The 15548-nt window shown below is 39.2% G+C and overlaps 1 protein-coding gene across 3 annotated transcripts in view; it reads right to left on the reverse strand.

Moving 5' to 3' along the window:
* Window positions 1-3947: 3947 nt before the first annotated feature.
* EGF (epidermal growth factor) overlaps window positions 3948-15548 on the reverse strand; it is a 57245-nt gene continuing 45644 nt past the window's right edge. For 2 of the 3 annotated variants that reach the window (XM_066548120.1, XM_066548119.1), the window contains 4 exons: window positions 14043-14219; window positions 11154-11256; window positions 8137-8239; window positions 3948-6692 (listed from right to left, as the gene is read on the reverse strand). In XM_066548120.1, coding sequence (XP_066404217.1) covers window positions 6469-6692; window positions 8137-8239; window positions 11154-11256; window positions 14043-14219 — 607 coding nt within the window. In that variant the 3' untranslated portion in view covers window positions 3948-6468. The remainder of the gene's footprint in view (window positions 6693-8136; window positions 8240-11153; window positions 11257-14042; window positions 14220-15548) is intronic. The other variant, XM_066548121.1, reaches the window with a different exon arrangement.

The following is a 15548-nucleotide window of genomic DNA, read 5'->3' on the forward strand; positions in this document are numbered from 1 at the left end:
CTCAAATCCCATGTAAAATTGTGCCAACACAAGATTTCCAAAGCTGCACCCACTTCAAACAGGTTTTAGTGTGTCCATGGAGAAGAAGGAAATATAAATCTCAATCAGCTTGATTCCAAGCACACTGATTTGAATGTTAGCTTTGTTTATAAGAGTAGCCCTTCTGTTGGAATTTCTTTAAAGGATAAAAAACCCAAAACAGCTATCATACCAAGAGCTATTACAATATAGGCAATAATTCTTGTGTCCTGCTTTCTCTCCCTCCCTCTCCCCATCCCTCCCCTCTCTTTCTTCCTCTCTTTCTCTCCCTCTCCTCTCACAATTTTTTTTCTTCTAGTGGAGAGGAAGCTTGCAAGGACCTGCTGAGTTGTTTGCCTGCTGTCATCCCTTGAGCAGTGGAGCGAGGAACAGATCCAAGAGCTCCTGAGTGCCCACAACCACTCTCTAAGGTAGCAGCATCCTCAGCCACACAGCCCTGGATTTGCATTTTGAGGGAACATTATATGGGATGCAGAAGAAGAGTAGTGAAACACTGGCTGGACAAAGACTTTACGTCTGATTTATTTTTACATTCAGCCACAAGGCAAGATGCAGTTCCAGCTGCCTCAGCATTTGGTAGTGTTCGGCTCTAGGGTCAAGGTTGCCTCTCCATTATGAAAGTGGGCCCAGGGTGTGTTTTGATGTACTTCCTACAATTCCTACAGATTATTAGGTATGAGAAAAGAGAAAAGAACTATTGTTATTACAACATATAACAAGAAGTAGGGGGTGTTTTGTTATATATCTCTGTCTGCTGAAGGTAGTGTTTAGCACATTTCTGTGTTTAGGCCAACAAAACTCTCTTGAGGTAAAAAAACCATTGTATAGTGATTAAAGACATTGACAACTGCCAAAAAAATGGACAGTTAATACCATGTTTAGGTTCTCATTTAAGAGATTTTGCAGAGAAGAGTGTTACTTAAAACTAACTGCTGTTGACCATTCGAGAAATGAGGAAAGATACTATAATCTTATGCAATCCCAGTTTTGGTCTGTTCCCTTGACCTGGATTAACCTTTTTCCTTTTATCTGTATTTTAATTCCAAACACCTCACTTAAATGCAACTGTATCCAGGTCTCAGCTAAAAGCTTTAATGAGCAACACTAGGGTCAGCGGAAATGTTTGAACTTTATTATTATTTCATACAAATGCTGTAGGGATCCCTGAATCTCCCACAGTTATTAGTTATTTTGGTCTCCAGTGAGATGTTCAGCATCTGGCTGCATTAGTTTATTGATTTCTTTTTTTAAATGGTTGTCTTTCAAGAGCCGTTTAAAATATATGTTTCTTTTTAACATACTTACACTGAACAAAGGCTGCATGGAACCGGGTCCAACTTTCTTTTGTAAAGAGGAAGTAAACAGCAAAATGGTCTCTATAATCTTAATGTAAATATTTCTATTTCTTTCTTTAGTGAAGAAATTATAAATTTATACATAGCACACTTCCACTACTTTTACTACATTATGGTTAACTGCTCTTAATAGACTCATGAAATATCAACTTGCATTCTTTCAATTTATTACATCACAATCAAATGTGTTATTTTGTGCAATCAATATTAACAAAGATCATGTCCATTTGAGTGTGCACTCTGTTTTGTAGACTGAATGTAACACATAAATCTTGTTGTCTTTAGTCAATAGAGATCCCAGAGCAGCTAATTGTTTTATAAATTATTAAGGATTCTTTTCATTTTCTGCATCTTACTAATACCCAGGGAATTTATTACTGGACCAGCACTCCAGCTGTTCTGTGTCCAGTGTCTGCTCATATAAAAGTGAGTAATTGCCTTACATGGTGTCTTTTGACTTTCTTTTATAATCAATCCAAATTGGTTTGGATAAAGACCACATGGGTGAGGTCAATATTGCAACGTGGATTGAAAACTGGCTGTCAGACAGGATCCCAAAAACCACAGTGAGCATACAGTGAGGATCAGGCTGGTAGGGACAGATTAGGGACAACAAGGACAAGACTATCTGTGAACTGAAGCTCCAGCAATGTGTGTGGTATAAAACTGGGCACTTGGAAAGGTAACAGTGTATGCAGCAGTGAGTGCGAGCAAAAACAGTTCTAGGACTCAGATGTTCTTAAAACTACTCTTGGAGATGATATCCCAACTTCTTACCTGGAAAAAAGACAGCTGCCAGACTACAGGATCTTGATCTATGAAGTCTAGATATTCCTTTCAGTCTTTGGGCTAGCTTCAGCTTGAACCTAAAATAATGGAAGAGCCACAACCATCCTCTCCAAAGACAAAGTGGGCAAGGAGAAGATATTTTGGTTGTAGCACCTACAAGTGTTAACCTTGAGGAGGAAGAGTTGACAGTGGCCACAGACCCCACTATAAAAGGATCCACTACTTCTGCATCTTTATACATGATTATTGCAGCAGTTGCCTCAAAAGTCAGGTTCCAAAGTCTTGGAGTTGCAGGGTGTAAAGGATGCCTAGGTCTGGTTAGGAGGGATTAAGACTTTCCACGGGTCTGAACCTAGTCCACCTTGGTACTGAGGAGTGTCTGAAAGTTAATCCCATGATGAATGGTCTTCAAAAGTTAGCTGGTTCTGGTCCACATCAAAATTGGCATTAAACAGCAGTCTCAATAAAAGATCAGAGAAACATAAGCCAAATTAGGCTATCATCCTTGCAGATTGTGTTTGGGGTGCATTCCTGGCCTCTGGGGGAGGCTTCTAATGCCACTAACTTCTTTCCTTTTCACATGCACAGAGATAAAGATGGCCAGTTATCAGAGAGTGAAGCAATAACACCAAGCGTGTCCTGAAGACTAATGGAACACTGTAGGCATTACCCTGAAGTAACATGAGATAAAATTACTCTCAATATGACAAAAACACGATATGTATTGAGAAGGAATAGGCTTCCCCTAAGTAATCCCATTCTGAATAACTTTTCACTTTTTCCATAGTTTTGGGGGTTTTTTTTGGTGGGGGGTGGTGGGGAGGTGACAGGGGGAGGTTTTCATTCTGGAAGAGATCAGCAAGATGAAAAAAATTTGCCTGAACAGATAAACCTCTGCAAAGCTGCAAGGAACTGAAAAAGGGATGTAAAAGTAGATGTGTCATGCAGTTGTATGGCTAGGAACCTCTGTGTCCCTTATGAATGAGCATGAATCATTCCTCACTTGCTTACAGTGAAAATATAGCTTTAGAGGATTGAAATGCTAATTTCAATAAGGTCAAAATTTACTGAACGAAACAAAGTCACTTTACTCTTTAAAATGACCTATGGTTTTCTCACTTTGTATTTGTCAAGCTTTTCACCCAATGTGTTTCTGAATTCCTCTTCTACAGCTTAATATAACACAGGGTAATTTAATTTTAAAAAGTCAGAGTACACCAGTAGGATTTAAGATCAATGCTAAGTTTGTTAGGTACACAGAAATTCTAATAATTTTAAAAAGCATTTTTGACAACAGAAGTTTAACCAAAAAAACTGAGCAACCTCCAGGATTCAACTATTTTACTTCAACCAATAAGCATGTAAATCCTGAACAGAACACCTTGGCAACAAATTAAAAAACATATTCTGAAGCCATGGATAATATTTCCAGATTAATAAGTAGCAACATTCCTAAGAGTAATTTAGATGTGAACAAAAAGTATTACATGGATTTTATTGGTTTATGGGAAGATATAAATAAAATATAAATGAAAACTTACCATATTCAAGGTGGAATAAAGGTGTGATCTGCAGCAGATAATCCTCATTAGCATAGATTCTCTGGCTGGAGAACAAGAAACCCATGATACCTGCACTTGCTGCACCAGCACATTATAGACTGTGGCTGTATGAAACCAGAGGAGCTTTCAGCTTACCTGATGGGAGTCAGCTGAAACCAGAATTGTGCACTCTCATCTCTTAAAACAAGAGGGACACCAAGGATTTTTGTCTGGTATTTTTTAAAATTTTATTTTATAAATCAATAACTTTATAAACATACAAATAAACCAAATATATTATATTTGTGTTGAAATATCATTTCAAGTTTTTACACTAAAGATTATTTTGAGTTTAGAGCTGAGTTTAGGAAACATTTAAAACTCCAAACACTCTAATTACAAAACCATATCAGCTTGGTTTCCCTATCTTATTCTATAAAGAATACTATCAAATTTAACCTTAGATCCTTGGAAGGAAAGCAAAATAAAAAAAAAATACCCAGGATAGAATAGCAAACTAATTTTTAAGGAGTCTGAAACGTCTTTATTCAGGCAAGATTCAAAGTTACAAATCTTTATTTCTTTTGACTGGGAAACTTCCAATGAAAAGTTGACTGTCACTCGACACAACACTTGCATTTTAAGCACACAATCATACTTCACCAGAGAAACTCAAAGTGCAAGGATCAAAGTCTTTTTACTGGGAAGCTCTCATGGGAACAAAATGCTTTTTTGGACTGGGGCCTTTAGACCTGGACTCTCTTCACATTAAAATACAAAAGATCAGTAACTGAAAGACCAGGGAATCCAAACTAGATGCTTTGAACAATGTTAGTGAAATTAAACAATACCAAACTTAAAATCAAATCTATCAAATCCTAATGATTCAATACAGTTGCTGCCTGCTCCTGAACACGGTTTAGTATGCCAACACCTCTCAACTATTTCTCTTTCTGTGGAAGTACCCTTGATACCATTCACACAAGAGAATGAGTCTTCACTGCTAGTAGTTCCTACTAAGCTTTGGAAATTAGTATTTTACAAGTTTGTTCTGAATCCAGAGTTGGTGTGGTTAGAAAACAGACTCAACAATTCAAAATCACTTTAGAAGTTAAATAAGTGACAACCCTCTACAAAACCAGGACTCAGTGTCATTACTGTTTCAACAACATAAAACAAAACTGACTTCACAAAGTTACTCCAGTGTGTAACTGTTTTGGATAAGAGGTAAAAGCCTTTCATTACTCTTTTTCTTATTGGCCTACAGAGCTGGTAAAAAAAAAATTACAACATTCCCTACCTTTCTGGCAGGATTCAAAAAGAACCCAGAAAAGCAGAATAGTAAACACAGAAATTAGTAATATTTGCCACTATTATCCATCTTATGAATTACAAGGAGCATTAGTGGTGGGCACCATAGCAGAGTTTAAAGGTTACAACAGCAGGCTTCAAAAATGGAGGACTGAGAGATCCCCCACAAATAATAAAATCATTATTAGTAATTCAGCTGATGTTCAGGCATCTTCCAAAACATTATGAAAACAGCCTTAGGAAGTCAGGACAAGTTGGTGAAAGTCACTTGATATCACAGAATGCTCTGAGTTGGAAGGGACCCACAGGGATCATCAAGTCCAACTCTGAAGTGAAAGGCCCATACAGGGATTGAACCCCCAACCTTGGTGCTACCAGCACCAGGCTCTCACCTACCGACCTCATCTCTGCATACTACAGAGCTTTGCAAGAAGCAAATAACCTGATAGGTGTTAGAAATCCAGTTATGAGAAAAAATGGTTCAGTTTTCCAATTGTTCCCTCAGATTCCACAGGCAGCACAAATCAGTTGAGTGGAGGTCAGTCCAAACTGAGGTGACTTTTTTGTGTTTTTGTCCCACTCCTCCTGGTCTTTTGGAACAGCAACTGGACTTCTCACACTGAATCCATATAATGGACCAGGTTTTGGTGCCAGGCATACCTTGTAAGACAAGGACAGCTCCAGCACATGCCTCTCCACAGGGCTGAAATCAGGCACAAACCCACTTCCTCAGCCCAGAAATAAACCTGTTATGATCTGAAGGACCAGTGTAGGCTGGGAAAAAAATGGAGGAATCACCTTTCCCCTCAAATGCTGCCCATGATTAATAATATATGCCTGCAAACCATCCTCCAGTACACAAAATCTGAGAAATTCAAGATCCTATTTGGTGCTTGCTAGACACAAGAACATCTCAGGTGGAATCCAAGAAGTTGCACTGGTCTTTCAGCAGCACTGGGGAGAGGCATATAGTGTCTATAAAAATCTTTTAATAGTAAGATCATTTTGAACTAATTTTTCTGCTATATCCTCCATTCCTGTTTCTCTGCAGCTGTCCTTGTGTTCCATTTTCTAGGCAGTTTCTAAACTCTGTGTGTGTAAAGATCACTATTTGCAACAAGCTCCCTTAGAAAATACTTATCACTGATAAATCACCCACTTGATTCTCTTCCTCCCAGTGACCTTTTAGCAGGCAGTTAGTTGGCAGTGAGTACTCTATAAGTGATACTTATAGAGTACTCACTGCTAACACGTTCCTCACAGTAATTCCTCCAAGCAGAGATGACAGGGAAGGAGTGGCAAAAACTCTGTTTTCTTCTGAATAACGGTGGGTTCTTTATAAAGCAGGAAAAAAAAAAGAATGTTGTTTCAGTGTTTGTGAGTTCCCATCCTTTGCTGACTTCTTCCTTTTCCCATTCAAACACAGACTGCTTCTAGTCTGGCTGCATCAGCAAGCTGGCTGGGGCAAGGTTGCAAGGCTCCCTTTCTGGCAGGGGATTGGGATGGATGTTCCAGGGAGCCTGGGGAGGGCCCTTCATCGCTGCCGTGGACTGGCGCGATTTCTCACCAACAGGACCCTCTTCTCGGTGGCCTTGCTCTTTCTCCTCTTCTGCCAAAGTCTCTGCTGCTTTGTCACATGTTACAGGCTGCTCTTCCTCTGGAGAAAACAGATATGTGTTACTGAAAGCCAAGTGAAAAGATTCACATTCATTTCCTGAAAGAAATGTAGTGGCAACCTTGAGAGAAGAAAGCTGTGAAACAATGCACAGAATCAGGTTCAATACCTGACAGAAGAACAAAAAACCAGGCAAAGTCAAGAACTTGTATCAGGTTTTAAGAAATTACTTGTCTTAGGCTAGATTCATGGTTTTCTCTTTTAATACATAACAGAGAAAGGCATGCCAAGACTACCTGCCTGGCAAAATTAAAATCTCTGCTTTAAAGACAAAAGATGATAGAATTATTTACTGACATGGCATAAGAACTTCCTTTAGCATGCTAAAAAAAATACCAGATTATTTACCCATCTTGTTGTCCAAGAGAGTGGAATCACTTCTGCTAAAATTTTAATGAAAAAATCAGACACCTGTCATGGGAAATTTCTGTTCCATACCTGCATCTGATAAAGCTGTAAATGAAAATAGAGTCTCCTAATGGGAAACATTAGTGTTCCTTTGCTACACAGTAAGGTTCTACACATATTCTCAATATTAGTGCATCTAAGTAAATGTGAGGCACATTTTCTACTGATGAATAAAGTGACTACTCACTGTATGCCTAAGGACAGGACTGGATATTCTGAAAATATCGCAAGATGCCTGGATGTTTGTATCCTCAAACATTTGTATTTGCATATTTCTAAGTGGCTGAGACAAACTGACTTCTCTAGAAACTTCTGCAATTAGGAAGTATATATGGTAAATAAAAAAAAGTCTTAGGGTATTAGTCTTCTCCATCAGTTTTCACCATCTGAGCAATTAACAGATCCAGTTGCCACCTAGAAGGCAGTAGTTCCTAAAATTCAGAGTGGTTCAGCTGGTAATTTGAGGGCCATGGAGGGCCATTCTGTGCTTCTGTGCCACTTGCTGCCTCTAGACCAGTGATGAGAGGTGCATCTCCTCCATTCATCTCGTCTTTATTTAAGAACCAAACACTGCCCAAGCAGCCAAACACCTAGTTTAACACAAAAAGCAGAGCTGCAGTTGCTGCCACGGGGTGAAACCTGGACTCCTTACACCTTTCCAGTTTTCCTGCCTGAAGGAATAAGGGCTGTCAAAGTGTGCTGTTCAACAGACATCCACTCTCCAACAGTGTGATGGGCATAACTTCACCTGCAAATCTCTGAAGGTCTATATATTAATGCAAACATCTAATATCACTCTATCACAAGAATCCTCTGGCTTGTTCTGTGTGAAAGCACTGTTGTAGTGTAGTTTTGCATGATTAATCTGCAAAATGTAGGACTGAGTGGTCTGTTCACATCAATACAAACATAGGCTCTGCCAGAAATAAAATCTGGGTTTTTCTGTCTCCTCTACCAGTCACTGCTACTGCTGGTACAAGGTGAGGAGAGATCTAATAAGGAAGGACATCCTACTCACCAGATTCTGAAGGACAGGCAGGATGAGGATCTGCTGTCTCACACTCAATTAGATCAACTGCTTTAGTCTCCAGAGAACTGTTACCCTCCTTAAAAACCGCAAACTGCAAATACATACAATATGCACAAAATATGCAGAGCCCAAATTAATAAAAAACAAATTGGCTTTCTGAAACCCAAGAGGCAAACTAAAGGGGCCACACACACCAACCACAGAACAGGGAAAAAGGTCATCCTGGCTTCTGGGATGACCCCTCCCCCTGCAGGTAATTAAACATTTGAGTTGATGACAGCCCCAGTCTTTCTTTGGAAAGCACACAGTCTCAGTCTAGCTAAGAACTGCTGTCTTGCTTGCAAATCAACATTTCCAATGGCAAGGACAAAAGTTCATGAAAATCAACTCTCTCCATAGTACTGAGGGCCATTTTAAAAGTATTAAAGATATCTGCAGGAATCTAGACATCAGGAAACTCTGTCAAACACAGGGAAGGAAGCAAGTCTCATTTCCTGGCTCTCAGCATCTCCTGCAGGATGTGGCTCCATCATGCCACAGTGACAGTGGAAGTCAGAAGATGAGACCCTCTGAACATGCTGAAAGAACCAGGGGTAAAATTGAAAAAAATGGGGTAGAGGAAAACAACGTGAAGCGCTATGATAAAATTGTACAGAGGGAAAGATGAAAAACCCTTAAAGGGGGAGGTTTAAAGAGCAGAGACAGGGAAGAAAACATCTGTAAATAAGATGTACCAACCAAAGGACTGACAGATTCAGGGGTCCAGGTGGATAACTGGTGGATTTATGTGGATAGAATACACATGTAGCAGGTGCACCTATTTAGGCACCAGTTAATTTCTGTAAAATCAGCACTCTTACATCTGCTAACCCACATGTGACCAACCCCTGGCAGAGATACACACAGTTCTGCAAAATATATTTGACTGTGCAAAGCAAAACGGTTGGTGGATGAAAAGTCTCAGAATAGCATCAAAATCCAGGCACATGCAGAAGTTTACCAAGGCTTACATATCAGCAGGAGTAACCCAGCCTGGCTTATGGAACTCTAATATGAATGAATAAAAATATGCAGGCATACCCTCAGCTAATTGCACCCTCACCTGGCAGAAAAGATGTAAAGGGAAAAGTGAATGATGCTTTGTCAATTTGTAGGTATAGTTTCAGTATCATGATACCTAACTTTTGATGTGTGGGATAGCATAAAATCTTGTTATCCTCTGCATCAACCCTGACAGGCAAAAGCAAGCAAGTCTTTGCACTCTCTCTCAGCAGCCTCACAGATGAGCAGCAGCAGTGAGGACCACCAAATGAGTGGAATCCATGAGCTCCTTACAGTTACTGCATACACCAGACACAGTCCCAATATGAAGTCCTTTGTTAAGATCATTAACATTGTGTAGCTCAATAGTACCCAAAAACCCTAAAAGTTGAGCAGCTATAGTTTTCTGTCCCTGATGTAGTATAACCTTTTTTTTGATTACATAAAGCTCTGCAATAACCTCCTTGAAGGTAATTGCACAAATGGACAAGTTCCTGCAGCTTTTTGGCAGCTCTAGATGTTCTTACCCGCATGCATGCATGCATGAAGCCCTTCTGAACTTAACAATCAATGGCTACATCGGCACAGAGAAAATCACAGGCATGAAACCACAGAAATTGTTACTGAGTAAGCACCAGCAATTAGCAAAGGGTCAGTGATTTCCTCTTCCAGTGTGCAACAAGCCATTGCAATAAATTACTTTATTAATGTATTCCATGTCTCCTGGTGCATAGTGAAATGTAACACAAATGTATAATAGATGTAAGAGCTTGATTTGTTTTTGTTGATTCAGTCCATTGCTTAGCTGTTTAGTTACTTTATATTCAAGCAAAAGTATCACTGGTGACCAGCATTAACTGCAGGGTCAGCAGAAGGTGGGGACAGAGCTGATGGGCTGCAGGCCTCATAGAGCACTGCTCCCTGGCCATGAATTGTTCTCAGTCCTAACAAATGTTTCTGCTTTTCTCAACTTCAGGTATTTTACAAGCTATGGATTTTACTTCTGCTGTGCACAAATTATGGCATTGCCATGACTCAGCTCATTTGCTGTCCAATACCTGAAGGAAATGTGCTGATAATAAAATGTGCATAAGAGTATGCAGTTGACCAGCTAAGGAACAATATGCCACAACCAGGGTCAAGTCGTTTCAGTATTACCAACACGTGTTTGACAATGTGCTTCAGTGCCTACCCACTCACAAGTCCTGCCAGACACTCTTACTAAATCACTTGCAAGGCCATTCTAAGAGTCTCAGACTGAGCACAGAAGCAGCCACAGATGCCAATTATGTCACTTGACAACTTCAAGTTCCAACTGCGATCACCCAGCAGTGTAATGTTATTCTAATGCCAGTCAGAACCAGATCCTTAAAACAGATTTTATAGGGCTAAAAACAGCTTCAAAAACGACAAGAGCCACAGGCCCGTACAACCAGACCGTGTCGACATTCTTACCTACACCAGTGCAAAATTGGAACTTTATATATCCTACCAAGCTGCCTGATAAAATCCTGGTTATTTTTCTTTACAAGGCAGCAGCTTCTAATACAAAACATTTAATTTCATCAAGCCTCAAAATAGAGTTCAACATCTCATGTAGCACACACAATACTTGGCTTCCAAGAAGGCTTTTTTACAGAGGGCATACTTTCCTGTGAAAATAACTGTGTGATATGCCATGTCATCACATTGCCATTTCCTTAATTTAGAACACAGTTCCCCAACTGTTGTGTTCAAAGCTAACAATAACACTGGCTAATGGTTGCAATACATCCAGGCAGCTGTGAACTTTGAGGGATAACAATGAGGTAAGATGAACTAGGGTTCACAGCAAAGCGCTCAATGACTCTAGCAGTTATTTAATGTATTTAAGATGTGAATTATTTGATGGATAATCTCAAGTGGATCCCTAACACTCTTTGATCCTTCCTGATTCCCTCTCCACTCCACATTAATATGGTTACCAGAGAGTTGTTGCCAGTAGGTGTTACGCTCTCGTTGTCAGCGCGGCTGCTGGCAGCTCTTATCGCTTCTGCACAGAGATTCTTCTTATACAAATTCTGACTTCTGCAACAGAACAAAAGCTGAAGCCAATTATTTTGCTTTGAGAGGAACAGATGTTTTTTTCACACATTATTCTATCAGCATTCACAGAAGTACATATATTTTGTTTTCTCTCACTGGTTTGTGTATTGTATCCCTTACCACACAGTGGTTAAAACAAACAGCTTGTCAGAAAAAGAAGTCAGTAAGAAGTGCACAAATGCTTGTTCCAATGCGCCATCTGTAAAGGGTCATTCATTGGAATGAACAATAGGCCTCATAATTTTAACTAGAACCTTCCATTTTCTTACATTACTCTATTTATAATACATTTATCTTACAAAGATTTGTTTCAGCCAATGCAATGAAAAGTGTTTGTGGGCGAAACTCAGAAATAAAAAGCTGACTGTACTTTTGTACACTGTTGGTAGCTACAATTATGAAAGTCACTTTTGTATTCATCTGCATCATTTATGCAAAGCAACAGTTTCAGAAGTTACTATGAAATAAACAAAGTGAAAGCCTCAAAAATTTGGAAATAAGCTCTTCCAGGAAAAATTCATGACCCGCAGAAATGGCTTTAGGGGAAAAAGCTATGAGTACAATCTGTAGCCAGAAAAGGTATGAATAATCAGCTCTAAGAGGCTACTTCCATAAATTCAAAGACTATTATTTTTGTAGTTAAACAGTAATCACTTATAAGGCAGTATTAAAAGCCCATATAGGCCCAAAGAAAAAAAATTATTTTACTTCTCTTGAGATCCAAATCAGTATATCTTTATTCACTTTACAAACACATTTTTGCCCTTCTAAGCATCAGCTAAAAAAATTAATGTTATAGTCTTCAAATTCTGGAAGTCTGAGTTTATAACATCCTTTTGCTTGATCTATTTTAACTAAAATTTAATAGATATTTACCAACAAAAATAGCAATTTTCCTTTTACTTAGGAACTTTCCTTTTATTTCTACATAGCTTTTATATACTAACTGAGAAAGTTCACATGGCACAATTATCATATATTGCTCCCTTCATGAAAATACAATGTAAATAAATTTTACTTTGTGTGGCCTTTGCCAACTGAGGTGGAGAAATTCTAAGTGTTGAATCTATGCTTCAGGTTTGGCTCTTTTTTTTCTTTTTTTTTTTTTTCTTTTTTTTTTTCTTTTTTTTTTTTTTTGTGGAAAAGAGTTATTTCTTTTCTTTCCAAGAAAGATAAGAAATTTGGCATATTATACAGTCAGACTGCATAAACCTAACATTAAGAATCACCCAGTGCTCTTCAGCAGACAACAGTGATTGAACAAACCAACACAATTCTGCAGCATACTTGGCCTTCAGTTCCCACATTTTCAAATTGGCAGGTGTAGACCTCCAGCTTCATTTCCTTCAATTAAAAGGAGATTGGCATCTCCTTTTTGCAGGGGAAGAAACAAGACTATCAAAGACTTAATCGGTACATTTTGAAATACAGCAGATTATCTGAAAAAGTGGTATAGCAATTTCAACCCAAATACTGGTTCCCAGACTCCACTTAAATAGGGATTTTAGATCTGCAGTTTAATTTTGATCTGGTTATACTAGTAATTGCTGCAGTTCAAACTCAGTCAAGTGTGTAATTGAAAACCTGTTGTTGTGGTAAATAGTTATATTGATCAAAAGCATTTGGCAAGAAAGAAACATAAATCTGGGAGAAATTACAAAAGAGAGAGGAAGGGAAGAAATTTAATACTTTCATACATTTAAACAAATCATATTCTATTTTTCATAAGACAATATATGAAATATATAAGAAATATAAGAATCTCACAATTTTTCTGTTCTTTTTATATCCACTGATTGAAATCTGAACCCCAGGTTATGAGAAAAAAACAGGCTGCACTTAGCTTTAATTCTGGACCCCTATTACTAATTAATAGAAAATAAGAAATTTTGCTTCTTTCCTACTCTTGTGGACTAAATATGCCAAGAACCATTACATAAGAATGAAAAACACTAGCTTGCATAGTTAACTTCTTTTGTAGCTAAACTTTTTATGTCTAGGAGAATCTAATTTTAAAATTGACCTAAACCACAAACGAAAATCCTGCATTTAAATCAGCCTCTGAGAACAGCTGTCTGCCAAGGTCATGGCCAAAAGACTGTAGCTTAAATGCTTAATACTTTCCAGTCTAAGGGACACCGATGACATTTAATTTCACATCAGACTGGGTTCTTAAATAGTGACCGTTGGAATTCTTTTTGCCACAGGAAGAATCCCAAATCTGTGCAATTCATTACAGCCATGGAAAATGCCAGGGAGTACTTTTACAGCAGATGTGCTTAGACTCACTCCCCTGATTTTACTCTCTCTGCTGCCAGGAAAACTGTTTCCATGTTCACTGCTGGAAGCATCACTCTGTAAGTTTGCCTTGGGAAGGTTAGTAGGCAAAGAAATTTTCAGGTGGAATTCTACGCTCAACGGGAAACAAAAGCCAGCTCATTGAATAGCTGGCAGAGAAGAGCCAGCCCATATCATGAGAGTTTCAGACACCTAGAGCTGTGAAGGGAAAGGCAGGAAGAAGTAAACGACATGTTCCTGAGCTCTAGCAAGGTCTGTTCCCCTTCCCTCTAGACACATTTGCTCACTAACACCAAGGTGAGTTCTGCGGGCAAGGGACATGCCAGAACTCTCTGCATGATTCCCAGAGCCAGTGACTGAAAAAGAAAAGACCAGGAGCTCCCCTCAGCTGAGGAGCAGCTCCCGTTCCGAGCCCCCGGCACCCGGTGAGGGCAGCAGCAGGAGGAGCAGGCCCGTGTGGGCAGCAGTACCTGCGGCGGAGGGCAGCCAGCGCGGCCAGCAGCAGCAGCAGCAGCAGCAGCGCCAGCCCGGCGGCCGCGCCCGCGGTGATGGCGATGCTCCGCACCTTCGCCCGCCCGGCGCGATGCTGCTCCCACCACTCCAGGTCGCTGAACTGGCAGCGCTCGCCCACGTAGCCCGTCACACAGCTGCCAAGGAGAGAGGGACACGAGGGACACTCTGAGCGGCGGCAGGGCACGGCCCCAGACCGTGCCATCCACCACCTTGCATCGATTCACCGCTGGTCACCACTACACAAACATCTGGCTCACTTTAGCATGGGGAAGACAAAATCATTTTAAGGGTATGTGGTTGAAACCTGTAGAAACCAGTATTAAAAGTCTTGTTATTTTTCTTGTTTTTTCTCTTTTTTTTTTTTTCTGTACTGTTATTTTTTACTGGTCTTGAATTGCCTACAGAATTGTACAGAGAGGTTGTTATTACCAGATTCCTATGGGATAAAAAGTAGGAAAAAAAGTTTCTTAAATCCTGTAAATCCTGCTGTGTGATTAGTGTTTCCCTAGGATTTTCCATTAAACTTCTTTCAGCAGCAACCTTCCCTTTAAAGTAGGCAGGACAAGACCAACTTGTATTTTCAGAGAGACTTGATTAAGAGAATCAAATTTTAATCTCAATCTTTACTGTAAAATTAAAGATAAATGAAAGTGTTTAAAAAACCCATGCATAAGAAATATCTTCATTTAGAAATATCTTCAAAATTTGAATATAAACTTTGAATATAAGCTTTTTCTGTACACAGTTTTTGTTTATTTGATTGGTTTTACCATTGTAAAACCCAACACAGAAATATCCTATTGATGCATGAAACCCTCAAATCAATATTACTAGAAAGTGAGAAATACATCCAAAAAATCATCTCAGCCTAGTTTTACTACACAAGGCAAGACATAAATAATAAATGGAAAAAAAGGAAAAGTCTATTCAGTTCATAACAATCCCTCAGCAATGTAGGCTCAACTCATCGCAATTCTAATTTGTCTAATTTTACTCAAGTCCAAGAGCTAGTCAGATGAGAAAAAGAAGCAGGATTTCACCTGCAGCAGCTTTTACCTAATGTCATGAAAACGTTATATCAGCATTCATTATTAAGTCAGGCACAAGCACTCTCATTCTGTTAAAATTTAGAATGTGTGTGCACTGGAAGGCAGAAAAAATGCTAATTTTTTTATGTTAAATTACAATGAATTTCAAACATGCTGGCAGATCTACTTTCTAGTGTATGATCATTTATTAATTAAAATACAAATCATATTTGGTATGAGGTTTTTGCTGGATAACACTTTTCCATTCCTTCCCCTCTGTAGTTAATAAATTGGAGTCTACATGAATGAATGCTGCCATCTAGTGAGGATTCAGCGGGGACAGAATCCAGCATCACCCACGCACATATCCCAACACCATGGCTAAGCAAGGTTGCTCTTAAATTTTTTTACTGCTTCCACTTCCAAAACTGAAAA

Source organism: Molothrus aeneus, chromosome 4 (assembly GCF_037042795.1).
Source record: "Molothrus aeneus isolate 106 chromosome 4, BPBGC_Maene_1.0, whole genome shotgun sequence".
NCBI classification, from domain to species: domain Eukaryota; kingdom Metazoa; phylum Chordata; class Aves; order Passeriformes; family Icteridae; genus Molothrus; species Molothrus aeneus.